This window comes from Cylas formicarius, unplaced genomic scaffold, assembly GCF_029955315.1.
Source record: "Cylas formicarius isolate icCylForm1 unplaced genomic scaffold, icCylForm1.1 PGA_scaffold_10__41_contigs__length_53128322, whole genome shotgun sequence".
Taxonomy (NCBI): Eukaryota; Metazoa; Arthropoda; class Insecta; order Coleoptera; family Brentidae; genus Cylas; species Cylas formicarius.
In genome coordinates, this window is record NW_026844214.1 from 40,224,006 (window position 1) to 40,243,237 (window position 19,232).

The 19,232-nt window shown below is 31.0% G+C and overlaps 2 protein-coding genes across 2 annotated transcripts in view; one reads left to right on the forward strand and one right to left on the reverse strand.

Moving 5' to 3' along the window:
- Positions 1-902: 902 nt before the first annotated feature.
- On the reverse strand, positions 903-6,539 carry LOC132696226 (ribosome quality control complex subunit NEMF homolog). Its single transcript, XM_060660947.1, has 15 exons — positions 6,330-6,539; positions 6,073-6,244; positions 5,681-6,017; positions 5,467-5,630; positions 5,032-5,409; positions 4,284-4,516; positions 3,986-4,228; positions 2,873-3,007; positions 2,715-2,809; positions 2,431-2,643; positions 2,209-2,380; positions 1,837-1,997; positions 1,545-1,672; positions 1,239-1,492; positions 903-1,182 (listed from the first exon to the last, which is right to left on the reverse strand). The coding sequence occupies exons 1-15, from the start codon at positions 6,383-6,385 to the stop codon at positions 984-986; spliced, it is 2,940 nt and encodes a 979-aa protein (XP_060516930.1). The 5' UTR covers positions 6,386-6,539; the 3' UTR covers positions 903-983.
- A 226-nt stretch (positions 6,540-6,765) lies between these two features.
- The window catches only part of LOC132696218 (myosin-I heavy chain-like), a 29,550-nt gene continuing 17,083 nt past the window's right edge, over positions 6,766-19,232 (forward strand). The window contains exons 1-3 of the mRNA XM_060660935.1: positions 6,766-6,954; positions 9,712-9,818; positions 16,695-16,757. Coding sequence (XP_060516918.1) covers positions 6,915-6,954; positions 9,712-9,818; positions 16,695-16,757 — 210 coding nt within the window. The 5' untranslated portion in view covers positions 6,766-6,914. The remainder of the gene's footprint in view (positions 6,955-9,711; positions 9,819-16,694; positions 16,758-19,232) is intronic.

The window sequence follows — 19,232 nt, forward strand, 5'->3', positions numbered from 1 at the left end:
AAAAATTTATACCGCCTTCATCACAGGAAATTAAGGCACATTTTTTTCTTTATATTATTATTATATTATATTCCATTATTATATTATATTCCAACTCTGGAAATTTATGACTTTAATTTTTGATGATAAGTCGTTATATTATTTTTTATATTGGTTTTTGTTATTTGTGGTTCTGCATTGTTGCCATTTATGCTGCCGAAAAAGAAGCAAAATAGAAGAAAGTGTCAGTTTAGTATGCAAAAAATACAAATACAAACAACTATAGTGAAATGCAACAACAAAGTAACTATTTAAGAGACCAAAACGTTATTTTAGTTGCTTCTAAATCTTTCAAAAATTTCGTCCTAAAAATAGGTTACAATTTGGTCATTTTACCTTGTGTAAAATTATTTATTTTGAAGATTTTACAGTAACTTCTAAAAATGGAGTGGTCTATAGAGTACAGGCAAAAAACACTGATCCTTAATGATTGCTAAGGTTTTTGTGGTTAATAAGTTAGTACTTTGTTAATCAAGCACTACATTATACTAAAACAAAAAAGTTAACAACAAATCGTTGTTTAATATTTTTTAAATTAAATCTGCTGGTCCGTTGTATTTATTAATAGATCGTACTGCGAAGCCATCAAATTTATTTGCGAAGTAATTACTTTTATGGGCAATTATTCAAATAATCCTAGAAATTGGATTTTTTGAAGAACTGTTGAAAACAACGAAATTGATTTATTTTTTAAGCATAGTAAATCCACTTCAGGAGTGACAAAAATCATTTGAGCTGCGCTTTGAACCAAAAAAAGAATAATAGGATTATGTAGATTTTGCAAAAAAATAAAATAGACGCCCTGTATATTTCGGATTGCAATTTCCAAAATACCTACAATTTATTTACGGGATAGAGAAATATTTCAAGAACAATAACATTTATTTTAAAAACCGCAATACAAAATCAATCACAATAACCATTTAGGAAAATAATTTCACCTATTATCTCCTGAGGGCTTGCATTTTTGGGGCGGATAGTTTAACTTTACCGGGAAGATTCCGAGCCAACTGCTCGTCCTTGACCGCTTTTAAGAGATCCTTTTCCCTTTGTGTAATACCGCGATCTTTCAAAAACATCGTCAACGCTGTACGAGCGGCCTTGCCTCTTCTGGCAGTCCCTGGTGTTAACTTCACTTTGAATCTTAAATGTATGTTTCTTTTTAACCTAAAAAAACGTAACTATGTCTATTCACATACTTATAATTAGAAAGCGTATTATATGGCGCGACCACAGGCACAGCAAATAACAGTTCGTCATCCGCGAATGGAATTCCTGTCAATGAATCTATCATATCCACCTCAGCTTGGACCGTGGGTTCATCATCGTCATTTACATCATTAGATTCTTTTGGTTCTGCCAAACGAGGAGCTGGTTGCGGTTTCTTCGCCGGTTTTGTATGTGTTTCTTTGCCTTTTTTCGATTTCTTGGTCTCTTTTCCTGTACCAGAGGACTGAAATAGAGTCACATTATGATACTTTATCTCAGAACCATATAGCAGATACCTGCAAAATATTCATCCTTAACTCTCTCTCTTCCTCATCTTGATCTTTGTATTTTTCTTTGATCTTTTTGAGTTTGCTTCTTTGACCGCGTTTAGACTGTTGTTGTCTGTTTGACTGTTCCGCCTCTCCTTAAAAAAAAAAACTAAAAATGTAAAAAGCAGGGAAAACAATCACTAAGGTGGACAGACTGAAAATCTCCGAGTACAACATGTAAAAGTGCAATATAGCAACAATATATTAAATAAAATACATTGTGAACTACTGAAATAATATATTGTATAAAGATATTTACTTTTTGGTTGGTCCTTTTCTGTCTTACTACTTGAATGACTGCTGGTTCTGCTCCGAGAATTATTTTGTTTCAAAATAACTGGTTTATTATCACCAAGATAAAAAATGCCCGGTTCATTTTTAGGCTCCTCTCTTATTGTTGGTTCTATTAAAATATTTCGTCTAAAAATAAGATATATGTAATTTTGATCCTCTGAAGGTCCTAAATAGGAACAGCATCATCGGAAGATCCAATAAACAAAAATTTCAAAAATGGTTTTATTTTTCTTTTGTATTTATACTGATGGATTTCAAAAGAAATTGTATGGTCACTTGTTCTGATCTAACCACTCCTGTTTAATTCATTTTCACATAAATACAAATTACAACTTACTTAGTTCCCTCAAAATGTTGAATTTTAATTTGAGTATCAGGAAAATTCGACTTTTCTTCACTATCTGAAGAGCTTTCACTTTTTACTTCTGATATATCAGCAACAGCAACTGTCACTTCTAAGTCAGTTTGTGCGTTAAACATATTCTCTTTTTCTTTTTTCAACTCATCCTCTAAATCAGAAGAATTAAAAGAAGAGAATATGAAAGTTACCTATTATTACCGTCACTCTCGTCCAAAACATCAAGTTCAACTTCTTCTTTACTGACCTCATCTGCAACTTGGTTCAGCGCATCTTCCTCAACTTGAGTCAACACTTTTCTTTCACCTGCATGTTTTTCAATGCAACCATCTTCCAATTTAAAGAGAAAACTAAATCCAAGGATCAAATGAGATGGCGGTAAGAAATTCTTTTTTCCCCTTACCATGAAACTACCTGAAACACCCAGTCTGTTAGAAAACGGTCTTTATTTAAGAATAGTTAACACACAAAGTTAGCCATTTTACCTGTGGATAGATATTCTCCAGTTGGCGCCGTTTTACTAACTTGATCGCCCCATACCCAATAGGCATTAGTGATAACCTTTGCTTCCCAAGCGACACTGAAAAAAAAAGTTGTTGACAAACAGTGGACAAAAGGGTCTAATCATGTTCGTCCGAATTACCTGTAACATATAGCCATAGTACCGGCATCATTTAGAGTTTTGGGAGGTACTGGTTGACCACTAGGATTTTTAATTAGGACACTACTTGCTCCGTGAATATCGGCATGAACATAGACATCAGTTGCTTTTAAATAACTAAAAGATTGACAAGTGTGGTAAAAATAAACTTCAGTTTGGTAAAACAATTGTACGAAGGAGACGAGAAAAGTTCTAAATTACAATGCCAACATACAGATAAAAATAAGTAAAAAAGTTCATATGTCCTGAACTGCTTCATTTTGGATATACAGGTATTGAGACATTGTGAAAAATCTATTGTAAATTATTCTTTCAATGTTGGTAGCTATTATAATAATTTTAATTAAATTAATGAAATTAACTATTAGGTTCTTATCATAATTTCCAGAATTGTTATAAAATAAAACCAATTTAAATAGCTCGAATTGTCTTATTTATTTAATTTGGAAACTTGAGATATTAGGCGCACATGCAGACTTTTTTTTTTCTCCCAAACGGTTGGTTTTAACGAATGAACTGAAGAGACCATTTTTGTTCAGAACTGATAGGGGATCTAAATAAAGTAAACGAGATATATAAATTAAATAAAATGGTGTCACGAACGCCAATGATTAAACAGAAACAAGTTTATCTATGCTATATATTAGATCCTCAGTTTGAAAGCAAAAATCAAAAGTTTTTTGAAAAGAATAAAAAAAACGATTTTGTTCGCAAAATTTTAACGCCCTGTATCTCCAAAATGAAGCATCTTTGGACAACATTTTATATGAACTTTTATAATTATTTTTATCTGCTGAATATGCTGCAGGCATTTTAAAGTATATACATGTTATTATCATATTTAAGATTTACTTCTTACTTTTGTAAAACACACAATTTAATTCATTTAATAAGAATTAGAATTGATTTTAATCACTACATTTTAAAGTCTCAAATCAGCATTTACATGCGGAGTTTCTCGGGAAAAGTTTGTGTATTAAATTATTAAATTAAATTAATAGCAAAATATAAGTTAATTATTCCAAATTTTTGGTTTATGCAGGCTGCAGGATGACTTGTCGCATCTTCCTTCAATACAACAACTGTGGAAATTACCGTTTAACAATCAACTCATTTTGTTGTTGATCACGTCCCGCAATCACTAAATAATTCTCTGAACTTATGAACCAAAAAAATTTCTCAAACCAATACACTTTCCTTGCCTTATTTATATTAGTAATTGTCTGCATATCTTTCAGTGTTTGTTGAGTCTTCCTTTCTGCAGACTTCAAAGCTTTTGTTTGCGATTCAATAGTTTTCTGTTGCTTTTTGGCTGCAGTACGTTTTTGATCATAATACCTACAAAACTATGGTAATATGATATGCTAGTATAGAGAATGCTTTAGTACAGCACCTTCGTGCGTTTGCAAATGCTGTCAGGGCCAAATCAACATCAACTAACATTGACGGAATATTATCATTAGCTTCACTGTCTGAAACATCACTACTGGGAAACTCGGCATAGGGATCATCCAGGAATAAACTAATGTGATTCATTTCTAATTTTAAATTTCTAATGCTTCCAGCTATTGGATCCCCCTTTGCTGATGCATCCTTTACCACATCTTCTATATCTTCCCAAGATAACTTTAAAAGGATTATGAATCATCGAAAAGGATCAAAAATGGCAAATTTGTATTCTATTAAGTAGTGGCATTAAATTTTGTTATGTAATTTAAAAAAAAAAAGTTATCTTATGTCAGTCAGACAATTTTAGATTGAGATATGAGATTTGTATTCCATTAAGCAGTGGCATTTTTTTTTCTGCAATTTTAAAAAGAAAAAAGTAGACAAATGTTATGACTGTTAATCTTTAGCTCTTTATGTTATATTGTACAACAAATTCACGATTTTCAATGTAAATAAACCATTACTTTTACTTTTAAAAATTGCAAAATTACCAAGAAACTGAATTTAATGGCAGTTAGAGAAAAAATCATTTGATTCAGAACTTCTTGAATAAATAACTAATTAGAGGATAATTTAGATTTATGTAAATTGCTTCTAAAAACAATAATCTATCTTATAATTAATAAACACAATATTTCCCTCAGTGTGGAAGAGCTTATATGTAAAGTTTACATTTCATAATCAGTTTCTACCTGATTTGCTAGAAGCATTTGTACAGATAAAATTGCTTTGTCCACTAATTCTTGATTTCTGGTGATCAATTCTGCTTTTTGTTTGTCAACTTCCTGAACTTTTTCTAGCGCCACTAATCTTTGGGTGTGATCCTTTTTAACATTTTCTAATTTTTTTAAAGCTTCCCTTTCTTGCTGCACAGCTTTTAGTTCTAATTTTTGACTCTCCAAAGAGGAAAAGAATTCATCAACTGCCAAATTAAATGTACCAAACTCTTTATAAGGCATTGCAGAATGTTGTTCAAATAACATGGGATGGAATTCCTGGTTAGAATAAAACTCAGAGTCCTTGTTTGTCTCAGTAATAGCACGTTCCTCTTTCTTTTGAATAATGAATCCCTGTTAGAAAAATACAATAAATTATGTAGGAACAAGTTATGCTGTCCACATAATTACCTTAAAGCATTCATTTTTTGCTTTCTGGAAGATACTATCTGCTTCACAAATGGCAATGAAAATTTTATGAGAATCTGTATTCAAGTTAAAATTTTTTCCTATTTTAGTGGCATTTGTAATTCCTTGTTTTAACAATACATGTTCAATTAGAGCTGGTCCATAATCTAAAAATTTTAAATAAGAAAAAATCTATTAATAATAAAATATTCCCAACCTAAATTTGAAATGAGTACTTTTTTAACCTGATCTCCTATTTTGCCTTTTTCTAGTATACTTATTATTACTTCTTGGGTTAATCCTGCAGTTTCTCTAGCTCTATTCTCTGGATATTTTTCTCTAACGGCAAACCTAACTTTATCTCCTTCCGTATGCGGCCGTAAAACATTTAATATTATCATTTCATAATCTGCAAGTACTATGTTTCCTCTATCATAAAGTTCTAGTATCACATGATATCCAGCTTCTCCCGAACCAAATTGCATATCAATTATTCTGTCAGTTCCAATTTGAGACAGCTTTTCTAGTCGTTTATTTTTTAAATGTTTACGCAACTAAAATTAATAAAGTATCTTTAACCAGGAAATACACAATATAAAGTAAACTTACTTTCATACTAAAACCAGATGGAGCAACATTTTTCGGCCACTCAAAATTGGTTAAATGAATTCGATTTCCAGATTCAAAAAGTAGAACGCTTTTCTCTTCATTGCGCTGCAATCTGATTAAATAGGTTTTGTTGTCTATGTCGTAAACGTTATTTACTCGCATTCCAACAAGTCTGCAAACATTTTTCATTTGAGCTACTCCAAAACAGCCTAGATTTCACAATGAGACCAAAAGTTCTCTGTAAAAAAGGTACATACTTTTGCAATTCCGTTACGACACATACTATGTCGAATGTATTATAACGAATTTTCATTTTTAAGCAACTATTTTTCAAAACTCAGTGGGTTGAACATAGATTTAGAAGCTGCTTTTGCTAAAATAAGTATCAAAAATTTCGGATGCTCCTAATAGTTTTTCTCTCTATATCAGCTGTGTTCCTATTTGCAGAATACCACAGAATGCTAAGGTTGGTACGCATTTGTATTAAATGTCAAATGGGGGTTTTATATCTTATCCTTGGAGCCCTCTCTGATGAGTGATCTAAAAACTAATGGCAGAGCTGATTAATGTTAACTGTCGATGTAAATAGTAGTTGGCTATATCACCTGCAGATGGCACAGACTTTGCGTTTGGTGTCCGGAAGAAAAGGACAAAAAGTTATCCTTCTTATTGCATTTTGCTGTTCGGTGATTGCTGTATGCTCTATGGTTAGTCGAATCCGTGTGTCGCGCTGTGATTCTGTCCAGCCTCGTTTAGTTCGTGTTATTTTTTTTATGAAATAAATGTTTCTTGCAAAGTTTGCAATTTATGAATAAAAAGTTTTGTCAATGTATAATTTATAAATGGAAAACGCCATGGTTGAGTTGGATTTTTCGTCAGTGGGTTAGTATAATGGTTATTATTATTGAGAAAGCCCTGAAATTGCCACCCTTGAATATAAGGGCGGTATTGACATTTTCCAGCCGGGGTTTTGTTTCCCTTTTGCAAGCTTTTGTTTTTAGTGAATAATAAGAGATTGCTGTGTGCACTTTCATTAATGTTTACAAACAAAAGTACGAAAAATGTTGCCGAATCAAACAAAATACAAAACTTTATTTTTACTTATATTGTAAATTTTTTATATTTTAGTTTTATTCTATTTAAATTATATTTTGTTTTAAGTTCTCAGTCGGTTGTTGAGAGTGAACTAATACTTTTATTCACATTTAGATCTTTTCCTGTTTTTTCGACGTTCAAATAAATTTATGTTATGATTTTATAATTGTAAACTTAGAAATAAAAATAGAAAAAGTGTGCATGCTAGAATCGATGAATTGACTTCGTATTCGAAAAGAAAAAACAGCAGTTTAGCAAAAATTCGTCGAAAATATCTACCAAATTTCCTAAAAATGCCCTTTCTCAAACAAAAAAAAAAGAGTTCGTCCAATACTTCAATCAATTACCAGAAACTAAAAGTAACTACATCAGTTAGGGTAAAAACACCAGACCCTATAATCAGAAATACATAATAGCATTTATTTTAAACTTACCTGCTTCTTCCTACACTTTTGATTGAAAGTGAGACGCAAGGTCCGTAACGGATTATTATGACCCGTTTAAAAATTCAATGATTTTATTTTATGTTTATTATTATTATTATTATTACTATTGTTATTATTATTATTATATTAATTTGAATTTTTAATTAATTAAATCTAATTTGTCATGCAGAAAGTATCAAAATCGTATGACGTAAATATTAATAAAACCAGATGGTAAGTTATTATGTCAACACAATAACATCGGACTTTAACTTTTGTAGTTACAATTGATTTTTTATTTATTTATCTATATACCGATTGTTAATATTTCCTTGTAAGTGATTTTTGACTTTGAATAATTTGAATTTTTTTATTGCAAAATGATAACATTTTCTGTACTTAATTTAAGATTGTCGATGTCCAACTAATGGGCCAAATTAACACTGCATTTTTAAATTTAGAAGTTAAATAAGTACCTATTTCTCGAGACTTTTGACAAATCTCGCTGACCGTGAATACACAAGACACAATGTTTTTACTTGCCCCTATATTACCAAAAAAGGTTTTTTAAGCAACTCTAGTAAGCTTTATTTAAATAAAGGAAATGATCTAAACTATACTAAAAAAGAATTTCTATTTTCCTAAATCAACCTACGCGGATATCTAAGGAGGTTAAAACTGCTAAGATGTTTGGAGCTGTTTTTATCAGAGCCCGACTCTGTTTAAGCAGATGTTCAAAAGCTGCACGTGCCGCATGGTCAAGAAACTCGAGATCTTTAGGTTTAAATTTGGATAAAAGTATGGCCACCAGGTGTTGGCATATTTCGGAGGCAGGTAAATACCACCTAAGGATTTATATGGTGGCGCATTGCTATATTCACCTGTCGAGACATGTGCAAAAGCCATTCGTCTCAAATTAAAAAATGTATTATACCTGGTTACAAAACCGCAAGAATAAAAAAACTGGAAAATAAAATTCTACAATGACGTTGTTTTGTTAAAACTCATTAATATTGAATTTTTTAATAATTATTGGCTATGCGCTTTAAATTACGGCTGCAACAAGTTCATTAAATTATCATTAAAATATTTTATAAACAAATTTCTGGGAATAATACTGCTTTATAAAGTCTCTCTGTTATTTCAAAGGGTAACGATTTAAGAGACACTTTTAGTGCTGTCTGAAAGGAGGGAAATTAATTTTATCTTTAGCCATTTCTCGAAAAGTAATCCGTATTGCTATGGGCCAAAGTATTTATTATCTGAGCAAATAAATCCACTGACTTCCAAGAAGCATGTACGATGTATTGCAACTTTGAACTCGAACATCCTAATATATTCTCAAGGCTGCTGTTTATGCAAATCGCAATTGATAATGGGATGCGTGCCTTCATGGATAACAATCACGATAATGGCGCGTTTACTGTGATGCGCGCTTGTGATGAGTCTCGCTGGATCGTTTAAAATTTGCTGCCTAAACGTTATATTTGAACTTTTCCTTTTGTATGTAAGGTACCTAGTTATTGACAAATCGAACTCCCGCGGGGCAGTAATTTCATAAATTAACCGCTTTGACAACCTAATGGTTCAGTTCACAATAGAAATTGCCTATCGGGGCTATACTACCCAAACACCCAGCCCACGAGCTCGAAGGATTGGAAAGCTTGCGAAAAAAAAGGCAGAGATGTGCAAATTTAAGCAGTTTTCCAATAAGTTTTGTACACATCTTTTATAAATCTCGTACTCAAAGCCAATGTTTGGTTGAACATTTCACATTTTGTTTACCACGTTAATAAACAAAAACTGCCTGATTTAAGGTGGAGTTTTATTTTCAATATTCTCGGCCACCCCTTTAGTATCTCGTCCAATCCACCCAACTAATAGACTTATCTAAGACGTTTTAAAGACGAAGAGAAGCTCCACAGCCAAAAATAATAGTAGAGATCAAATATTTCTGGATGCGTTTGAGAGAAATTCTTGCACGTTTTCATTCAATTTTTGAAATAATAGTGAATTTACATCATTTACGGTCATTTTTGGTGATAGTAAAATTTGATTAATAATTAATTAATTACACTTAATGTATTTTATGTTAATTTCCACCTATGTTTTATTCCAGGAACCATGCCGAAGGAGGGTGTACCCGACATGACACACCTTACTGTTCTCGACGAAGCTGTTATAAACAAGAACCTGAAAGTCCGCTATGAGAGAGACAAAATTTACGTATCCTTTTATAGATAAATGATTAAGGTGATGATATAAGCGACATGTGAAAAAAATATTAATAAAAACGATAAAAAGTACTTTTTATAAAACTTCTGGATTCCTTCTGCGTCGGTTTTTGTTGAGTCGGGTGTGACCGAAACAGTTTTAACAGTTTCAGTCAAGCTCTGAAGAAGCCAACAGGATGATTGGCGAAACGTTAGCTAGTTCGATTCAACAAAAACCGACGCAGGAGGAATTCAGAAATTTTATTAAAAGTATTCCAGTAGCCTGTGGAAGTTTCTTTGAAAACAAAAACAAAAAAAAACGATAAAAATTAATCTAAAATAAAAAATATCGACTAAGCCGACAGGCATGGTCTCCACCATTTGGTTGGAAAAAGTGAATTTTTGGGCCTCGGCCTCATAAGGGGTGTTCAGGAAACTATGGGAAATCTCTGCGTTTCATATACAACACAAAATAACATGACAAATTACTATAATTTTTGTTTTCTACATGTCTTCCCTTGCCCCCAAAGGACGCCGCTGAAAATTGGTTTTTCCTTGAACAACTTTGAAAATAATTGACATAATTTAATCAAATTAGTTTTGATTTAGTTGTGTATCTAAACGCATAATTTTTTGACATGACAAAAAATGTGTAAAATGAACTAAACAAAGCAAATTTAGAACATTTTACTGTCAAAAATTAGGCTTTTAGGCGTCAAAACGTTATCATAATTTCAATCAAACTATACCATGACAGTTTTGTAAATTAATGTGCAGAGGGTGTTCTTGAAGCCGGCGGCCGACGGCACCATAAAAATTAAACATTTCTAAATGGCCCTTGATTATAGAAACGATTAAATGCGATTAACGGAGACTTGAATAAAGGCTTTCGACGTGACGTCTTAAAATACCAGGCAAATACCGGTTTTGGGGACTCCGTAATAATAAAAGTTCACATTAGTCATCGCTTTCTTTCTTCGGGGCATAAAATCAATTCTTCAAATTCCGCTGGTCCGGAACTACTCCGGTAGAATGAGTCACGGTTCGAAAATGGTTCGGGTCGCGTTGCCTAATTTTGCGAAATTCCTACGGAAATTGACGGATCTAGTAGAATTGTCGTCAAGTGACGCTTGACAGCGCCTATCAAGAGTCAATCTTTTTTTGCGGGCAATAATTTATCGCTGTTTATTTTTCCATATTTGCCCAACTGTTAGTTTGAAATATCTACCGAAATTTCGCAACTGTCGAAACACAATATTCTTCGGATGTACTTTACAGGGTAGATTGTGGCCAAAATACAAGGTTTTAAAAAAAAAATCCTCTTCGGATATGTGGGATAGTATTTTTGGATTTTGCCGTCAAAATGAATGTTTCACTAAGGTTTATCTTCCCCAAACCTTAAGAATTTTAAAATAATCTGAATTTTGTCAAAGTGTAACCTAACTATAATTAAAATTCTGCAGTAAGTGTAATAATAAACCATATTTCATTTCTCAATTATAAAAACTAACCAAAGAAAAATCTCTATTTTAATGGCGCCCAAGGATAAAAACTTATCAATACGATCTTATATTTTGCAAAGTTTCATTTGGCTAAACAACTTCATAACAATAACGATTCCAATTTCAACATTTCAAAAAATATTACCAAATGAGACAAAACTGACAAGCCAAAGAAATTACCTGACATCTCTAAATACCGTAGGCCAACAAGATGCAATAAAACTTTTGTTTAGAAAACACCAAATAACGCGGACAACCAATTTTGCGTGTATTCTACAAATACGGAAGGAGAACATGTAGCATCAGTTAAATTGTCATTTACCAACCTTTTAGATTTTAATAGAATAAGACTTTTCAATCCGTGCACAAAGTTATCACAAAAACACTGAAAATGGTAATTTTATAGGTTGAAATTTTACCGCAACCTAAACAAAGCTGACAGAATAAAAAAAATAATCTGACATTTGTAAATACCATAGGCAACTAGATGCAATAAAACTTTTATTTAAAAAACAGCTCTGAAAACACCAACCCTACAAAGTAAATTGACCGTTGCCAACTTTTTAGAATTTAATAAAATAAAACTTCAATCCCCGAATAAGGGTACCACAATACCACCGAAAAATTGGAATGTTTGTCTTTTACAAGTTTTTACAATGTAAAGGCTTACGTTAGGAAGTAGATTTCTAAATTAATATTTATAATTGGACATTATGGTCTTGCAAATGTGCCATTTTAACTTTTAATCAATTTGTATTTCAATAACAAAGCCACTTCGTTCGTTGTCAGTAAATATTTTTCTAAAAGAGGGTTAAGGTTTGACCTATTTGAGTTCGTATAGTGGAAAAGTTGCACAGGACATTGACATCCACTTTCAATATAACCGCATAAGCGGAAGTTTTTTAAATAGGATTACTTTTCTAGATATGGCTAACGGGTCCTTGACGTGACAGACTTTGTCTGCCATTCGCTTTTCTCATGAAACAGGAGCGTCGTCAAATTGTCGATTACGTATTTAAAATATTGAACATTGTCCATTACATTTTTGTTCGATGAATATGCATGAAAACACCTAAATCGACTTATCAAATCCGTGTCTGAATTCTACTTTAGTTATGCTTGGCAAAGAACAATAAACAATTTGTTTAATTTGGATGTACCAGGTATCTCACAATTAACTTCGGAAGCTATAATTATGCATTTTTGTTTTTAATATAATACACCAATATCACCCGTTGTCACGTTCAAAAGTTATTACGACAGTATCGAAAAATATTTAAGGCAACATAATTCGAACGAAAATAATGATTTCATTAAAAAATTAATAATTAACAATTAATTTAATTTATCAAATCAAACCCTTTGTTATAAACAATGTATTTTTTAGAAACAAATAAGGGCTGGTTGCATAAAATAATTCCGATGTTTGGTTCAACGGATCTACGATGTAATGAACTGAGTTTATTTCTCATTATGTGGCAAAACTGCGATCAGATTATGTTGGTAGTACTATTTTTAGTTTCTTTTTCATTTTTGAAGTTTCTAAGTTTTTGGCATACAATATTACCTCGTTTTGTTTGTAAAGTATAATAAAAGCAATAAAATGATATGGAAATGGTAATAGACAAGTACGTTCAAATTGGTTTTTTGAATCAAGTTCCGTCATTATTCATCCTATCAGTCTTTTAGGGGAGCTAGAGCTAAAGATTCTTTGACGAAAGATCAACTTCTGCAAGGAAAGGAAAACGTTAATGTAAATTAAAATACCTAATAAAGTCAATGAAGTAATTGATTAAATGATTTTACATCCAACAAGCGCTGAAAATATTCAACAACTTTATTTCTTTCATTTCATTTTCTAAGCAAAACTTACCGCAGGACAACGATATTTTCTTCAACAATAGCCACTTCAATTTTGAATTTACACTCAGATACTTAAAATACTGTTTTTAACACATTTTTTTTATTTTGAACTGCAGTTTAAAAGTGAACAACTGTTCTTGTATTTTTTTGTTTTGTTTTACACGGAAAAATCACATGTCTAACGTATAAATGCAGAGTTTTTTCATATATTAATATCAATACCAAAATAATATAAAAATTATGAGTAAGAACCTTGTTTTGGTTGTGATACGACTTTTGATTACAATATGAAAATTTCCAATATTTATATGTTTCTAAGTTTCTTAATATATATTAAACATAAATTACTTTCAATTAATACTACTTTCCTCGATAGCTTAATAAGTAATTTTACAAATTTTTCAGTCAATTTCAAACACTTGGACAAAAACATTTGTTTTTCTTTTATAAATATGATGTAATACATTATAATTTTATTATTAGAGTTATTGGGTTTAGTGAAACCCAAATTTAATAAATTAGTTAGGGATACTGATATTGTAGTTACATCTTGACCTACCTTTACCTACTGGTAAATTTTGGATTTTCTGCTAAAGATTGGTTGAACAGTCCTAAGAGAGATGCACTTTTCTTTTGATAAAACTATATCTTTGTACGTAATTTATGTTTTAAGACTAAACTAAATCCATTTTATTTAAAAATAATAAAAATCTTCATATTTATTAAATCATTTTTTAATTACTTTACCCAATTCTTTAATAATATTAGCTAATGATATTATTTCAGTGGCGATAATATATTTTGCCATTGTGTCGTCTAATATGATATATATTATATAATATTATAGACGTCTTAAGATAAGAATAATACATTTTATAAGCTGCGTGGGACAGAGCACTAAGTTAAATAAAATAAACTACCCAGAAACCACAATGACACATTGTGTTTCATTTCTGTGAAACTCCATGCTTGATCAATGTTTACGGACGGAATTTCTTTGGTTCCCATGTTTTCGCACAGAGCTATACCATCGCAAAAAAATACCAAATAGCATGTTTAAATCACAGGAACGTATCGCCACCCCTCGTATATTTTTTGTTTATAGACGTGTTGCGATACTGCTAATTATGATAGCATTTTCATGATTTTAGAAATTGTTTTTTAAAAGTTATTATTATTTTTTAAAGTTCGCTAAATTTTTAACTTTACTGTAACTTCAACTCATTTAAACATTACTTTAATTTTAGAGTGTGTTATATTCCAGCAACAACAATTGCAATAACACACTGGCCACAATTTGAAAAAAAAACAATTGAAAAAATTTTATTTCTCCAAAGAAAAAATTAATTTAATTAAATTAATTTAAATTTAAATGGTATTGCAACGTACTGATTTGACAAAAAATTAAAACGACATCTTTTCAGTCATCCTTAATTCATGTTACAGTGCCTTAAATCAAATTGTATGCCCAAGTAATGCCTAAATCAGACCTCCAACAAAATTTATACCTCACTGTAATTTTCAAAGGTGATTCTAATAATTTACTTACAGTTCTTAAAAAAAGAGAAAGAAAATTAGAAATTCTCACGGATTATACTCTATACTTAGTAAGTTCCGGTATTCGTAATTGAAAAACTATTCGGGTAAATAAAAATTTGAATCATCTATATTTACTATGCGGTCTAATTGAATTTGTGTCTCGATACGGAAATTCCGGATCCTATAAATAAATGATACGTTTGAAACACATGGAACTGTTGTTATTGTAACGGTATAAATCATTTTCGAGAAAACATATGTGGAATAGTTTCTTTTCTTTGGTGCTGAACACTGACACTTAAATTAGATCATGCATGTGCCTAGTATAAGACTTTTCGAGCTTCCGCATATCTCGGCGTTCGGCTGCTTAAGAATTTGCTTAAGTACTAAGTATGGTTTCCGAGTACGGTTTACAAACGGTGACTTTTTAAAAAAATATTTGACAGAGAATGGCGACATTCAGGTGGTCATAGTGGCTTTGGTCAATTTTAGTAGATATCTGATTTGTATCCACCAGACCAAATTATACCATTACTACTACCAAATCTGATCCAAAGGCATTTTAATGGTAAACTGGCCGCCGGTCACATCCAATCAAAAGTTCCTATTTTATTGTAATACTCAACAAACTTTTTTGTTCATAAGCGAAACTTTCTATTGGCTATTAGTTTCGGCGTTGTTTATATGAAATCTTACTCACAGAGTATATCAATATGCAAGCCAGATTGGGAATATATTTGTTGCTAATGAAATTAATGTTTCTTTTCATTAAAGTTACTGCAAGTTATTTTTCTTAAATATTGTCACCGCAATTAAGTTTTTCGCACCTCTTAGCATTGAAACTAATTGTAGCTGTAGTTCCTTTCAGATAAGTATTGCCCCATATATAATTTTGATTAAATTTAATTATTAATTGACAATTAATTTTTATACATCCAATTACTGTTGTCCGATACCAACAAAGATAAAACTATAATAACAAAACATTTTATGTCGATAATAGTAGCCATTTATTAAACCTGATTACTGTTAATCGATATCCTCAATTGTTTATAACAATATGAAATAATGAAAGAAATACAACAATAATTACAACAAAAGGCCTAATATCCTCAATTATTTACATCAATATAAAATGATGAAAGAGATACAACAAAACCCGTAATATACAGCAAAATCTGTTTAGTGAATAGTTTAACTATTTAATCTTACTAAAATGGTTCGTTATTCATTATTTCATTTTTATCAATACAGTATTAGAAGTAACAGTACTAGATAATCAGTCATCGTAGAAACAAACAGCTTTTACTCTATCAATATACTAAAAAACAATTTTTGTTGTTAATAATAATGTGACAAGCAACATTTTAATGACCAAAATCAAATTATGGAAATCAACAATTTTTCAAGCATCTCTATATTCGATCAAAAATTTGGAAAAACACCTAATGCGAACTACTTTTTTGATTTTTTTAATTCTAGCTTATACACAGTGTTCAAATAACGGAATTTTATGTCGCAACATGAAGCTAACCTAATATTGCCACCATTTCGTATGTAGATAAAATAACGTAAATTATATATTATTTTTGCAATACGTATTAGAGATAGGAAAAATAGTTTTTACCTTGCTGAGGTTTTTATATCGTATTCAACGGATGTCAAACGTCCCACTGAGATAACCGCGCCGCAGTGTTTTTAGATAAAATTTAATGAAACGCTTAAGTTGTGGTTTAATTTTATGTAACATATATTTAATTAGGTCTTCGTTAAAATTCTAATTTCTGTTATAATTGTGCAAAAACGTATATTTAATTATTAACCCAACTACGCGAAAGAATTATTGGATATACAGCGGGAGCGTGCGTGCTGTTGTTTTATTCTGTCTACCGCTTTGCACTTTATTTGGTAGGTGCAGGACAAGCTTTTGTTCGGCACTGGACCAGTAAAAAATGTCCCGTTGTTTTCCTTAATTAGATTTTTAGACTTACACCGGTTCCATTTTGGTCGCCGTGAATCCTTACAAAGATATTGACATCTATTCTCAGGTAAGTCGCTGAAAACTAACCAAACTTCATTTATTAAATAAAAAAATATTCCTATAGCTAACTAAAGCGTGTCAATTCAAATGATACTTGAGTATACTAGTCAGTTACATACAGGATGTTTCAAAAAATGTAATTGTGATTATTTTGCGTGATTCGTACTACTAGGTGTCAAAGTGAAGTTGTTCAGTTTGCATTGCCATTTCATCATAGAAAGATTTACAAACAACGCGTAGAAATCATCCAGTAGTGCTGAAGATTATAATTTGTCCATTGATCGACATTCCCAGCAATGATGATTGCTATCGTTCAATGATTTCCAACTTTTCATTGCCCAAAATATATGTCATACAGCACTCGAAACGATTGGCATATTTTGCAATGAAATTGAATTGTGGTTTTGGGCTAGTAATATAATAAAAAATATATACTTTTTTCCGAGTTTCCTATGTTTGTTTTTCTAAAAATTTAAACCGAAACTGTTAAAATGTGGCCCTTTATAACACGAACAATATTACTTTCATTAGGTATGCAAAGGAACCTCAGAATCACCCAAAGAATATTTAAACCACTTTCATTGTTTGGCGGAAATTTCGTTGCAAAATTCTTTCTATTTATCATTTTTATCCACTACAAGTGTACCAAACTAGGAAAATAAAAAAACTAGTAAAATGATTTTATTGCACAAAATTTACCTATGCCTATGGGCAAAAAGTTATATTTACGATATTTTTAGTTCTTAATTGTGTCTCAAACAATCATTACTTAATAAACAATAACTCAAAATAATTTATTAAATCGGTAAGGATTTCTAGTTCCATATTAGACATTTTTGGAACAGCAAAACTAACTGGAAATCGACCAGAATGTAATCTATAAATAGAGTCTTCCCCATAAAAAAATGTATGGTGGTTTGACAAGTGAAGCTCAAAAAATTCATTAAAAAAATCAAATTTTACCATAGCAGGGCAATATATTATCTAATCGCTATATGGCGATAACTGGGCATGCATTTTCTTTTTCTTATGCGAATAGAAATGACAATTTCCTACTAAAAGCAGTAATTCATCGCTGACATTTAGAAACGGTATGAAACTTAATATCAAAAAGATGAAAGTTGTAGATATTGGTACTTGATGTTAATTTTATTTTGGTTGACCCAAGTTCAGTAAACGTAGTTCCGTTCAGTAAAAAAGAGTACAAAAGTTGAACCCAGATTTACCAGTGCAGACCAGGAATTGATACTTACTTGGTATACGTATGAATATTTTAGCCTGTCATCAAAAATTATTTCAATAACAAGCAAAAGATGTATTACATGGATGAATTACTCTGTAAATATAATTTATGTTTGTTTTAATACTATTTTTAAGAAATAGCCTTTTTGAAATATACATTGTGTATACGTAATAAATGTTAAAAACATATCAAATTCGTAATTGATAAAACAATAAAAGTTCATTATTAATAATAATGAATAATGTAATATTCTTAACACACAGAGTGTTGCCATTAAAAATATAAAGATAACTTATTAACCTGACCCCGTATACTTATTTTGCGTTATATTCAAAAAGGTATATAAACTTTAACCCTGTGTATCAAACACGAAAAGAAAATTTTTGTGGTGAAGAAAAGTCCGACATTGAACGCCCTGTAGAAGTCGGCCAATTCAGGAATTGCAAAAATACGGATCCAGCGATTTTATTTATCAAGAACCCACTTAACCCCTAGACTTATAATGTTATCATTTATCAAGTAGAAAACAAAAGAATTATTTGTCAATTGTATACATAACCCCAACAATAAAACTGTTATGGATGCCGCAGAAAAAAGTAGACTGGGAAAGGAAGTGAGAGACTAAACAAAGTGCATATTAATTATCGTATTACGCACGACTTGATACTTATTTAAATTATTAAGAGAGAACAATGTCATCACACTTCCGACAAGCCTGGAGGACCATGAGAACCGAAAATTGTCGTCTAAAAATTATTTAGTTAGGAGATTGTTTATCTCTTGAGGATGTTTTGTTTAATTTTAGTGCGGATTTGATAATAAAAGTAACGTTTTTTGAAATTCCTTTTGAAGTTATTGTCCCTTCTATGAATGATGAAATGAATAACGAGCGTCAAGGGAGAAACTGGTGATTTTTTTGTTCTTTTAAGTCAGTTCATATGCGTTTCTCTCTTGTCGAAATCATAATTTCCTTCGAGAAAAATATTGCAAAATTACCTACTTAATTTTCTTCAGAGAATTTACATTTAACATTCTCGATTAATGTCGCAAGCAGAAAATGAGAAGATAGAGACAGGTAAAAATATATTTTAAATAATTTAAATTTAAATATAAGCGTCTAAATAATTCTAAATTCCAATTACTCATTTGCTTGTTCTATGCCTCTATAATTTTGCTTTGTTCTCTGTACAAATATCTTTCTCCATCATGTAGAACGTCTCACCGACGGTTTTCTGGGAA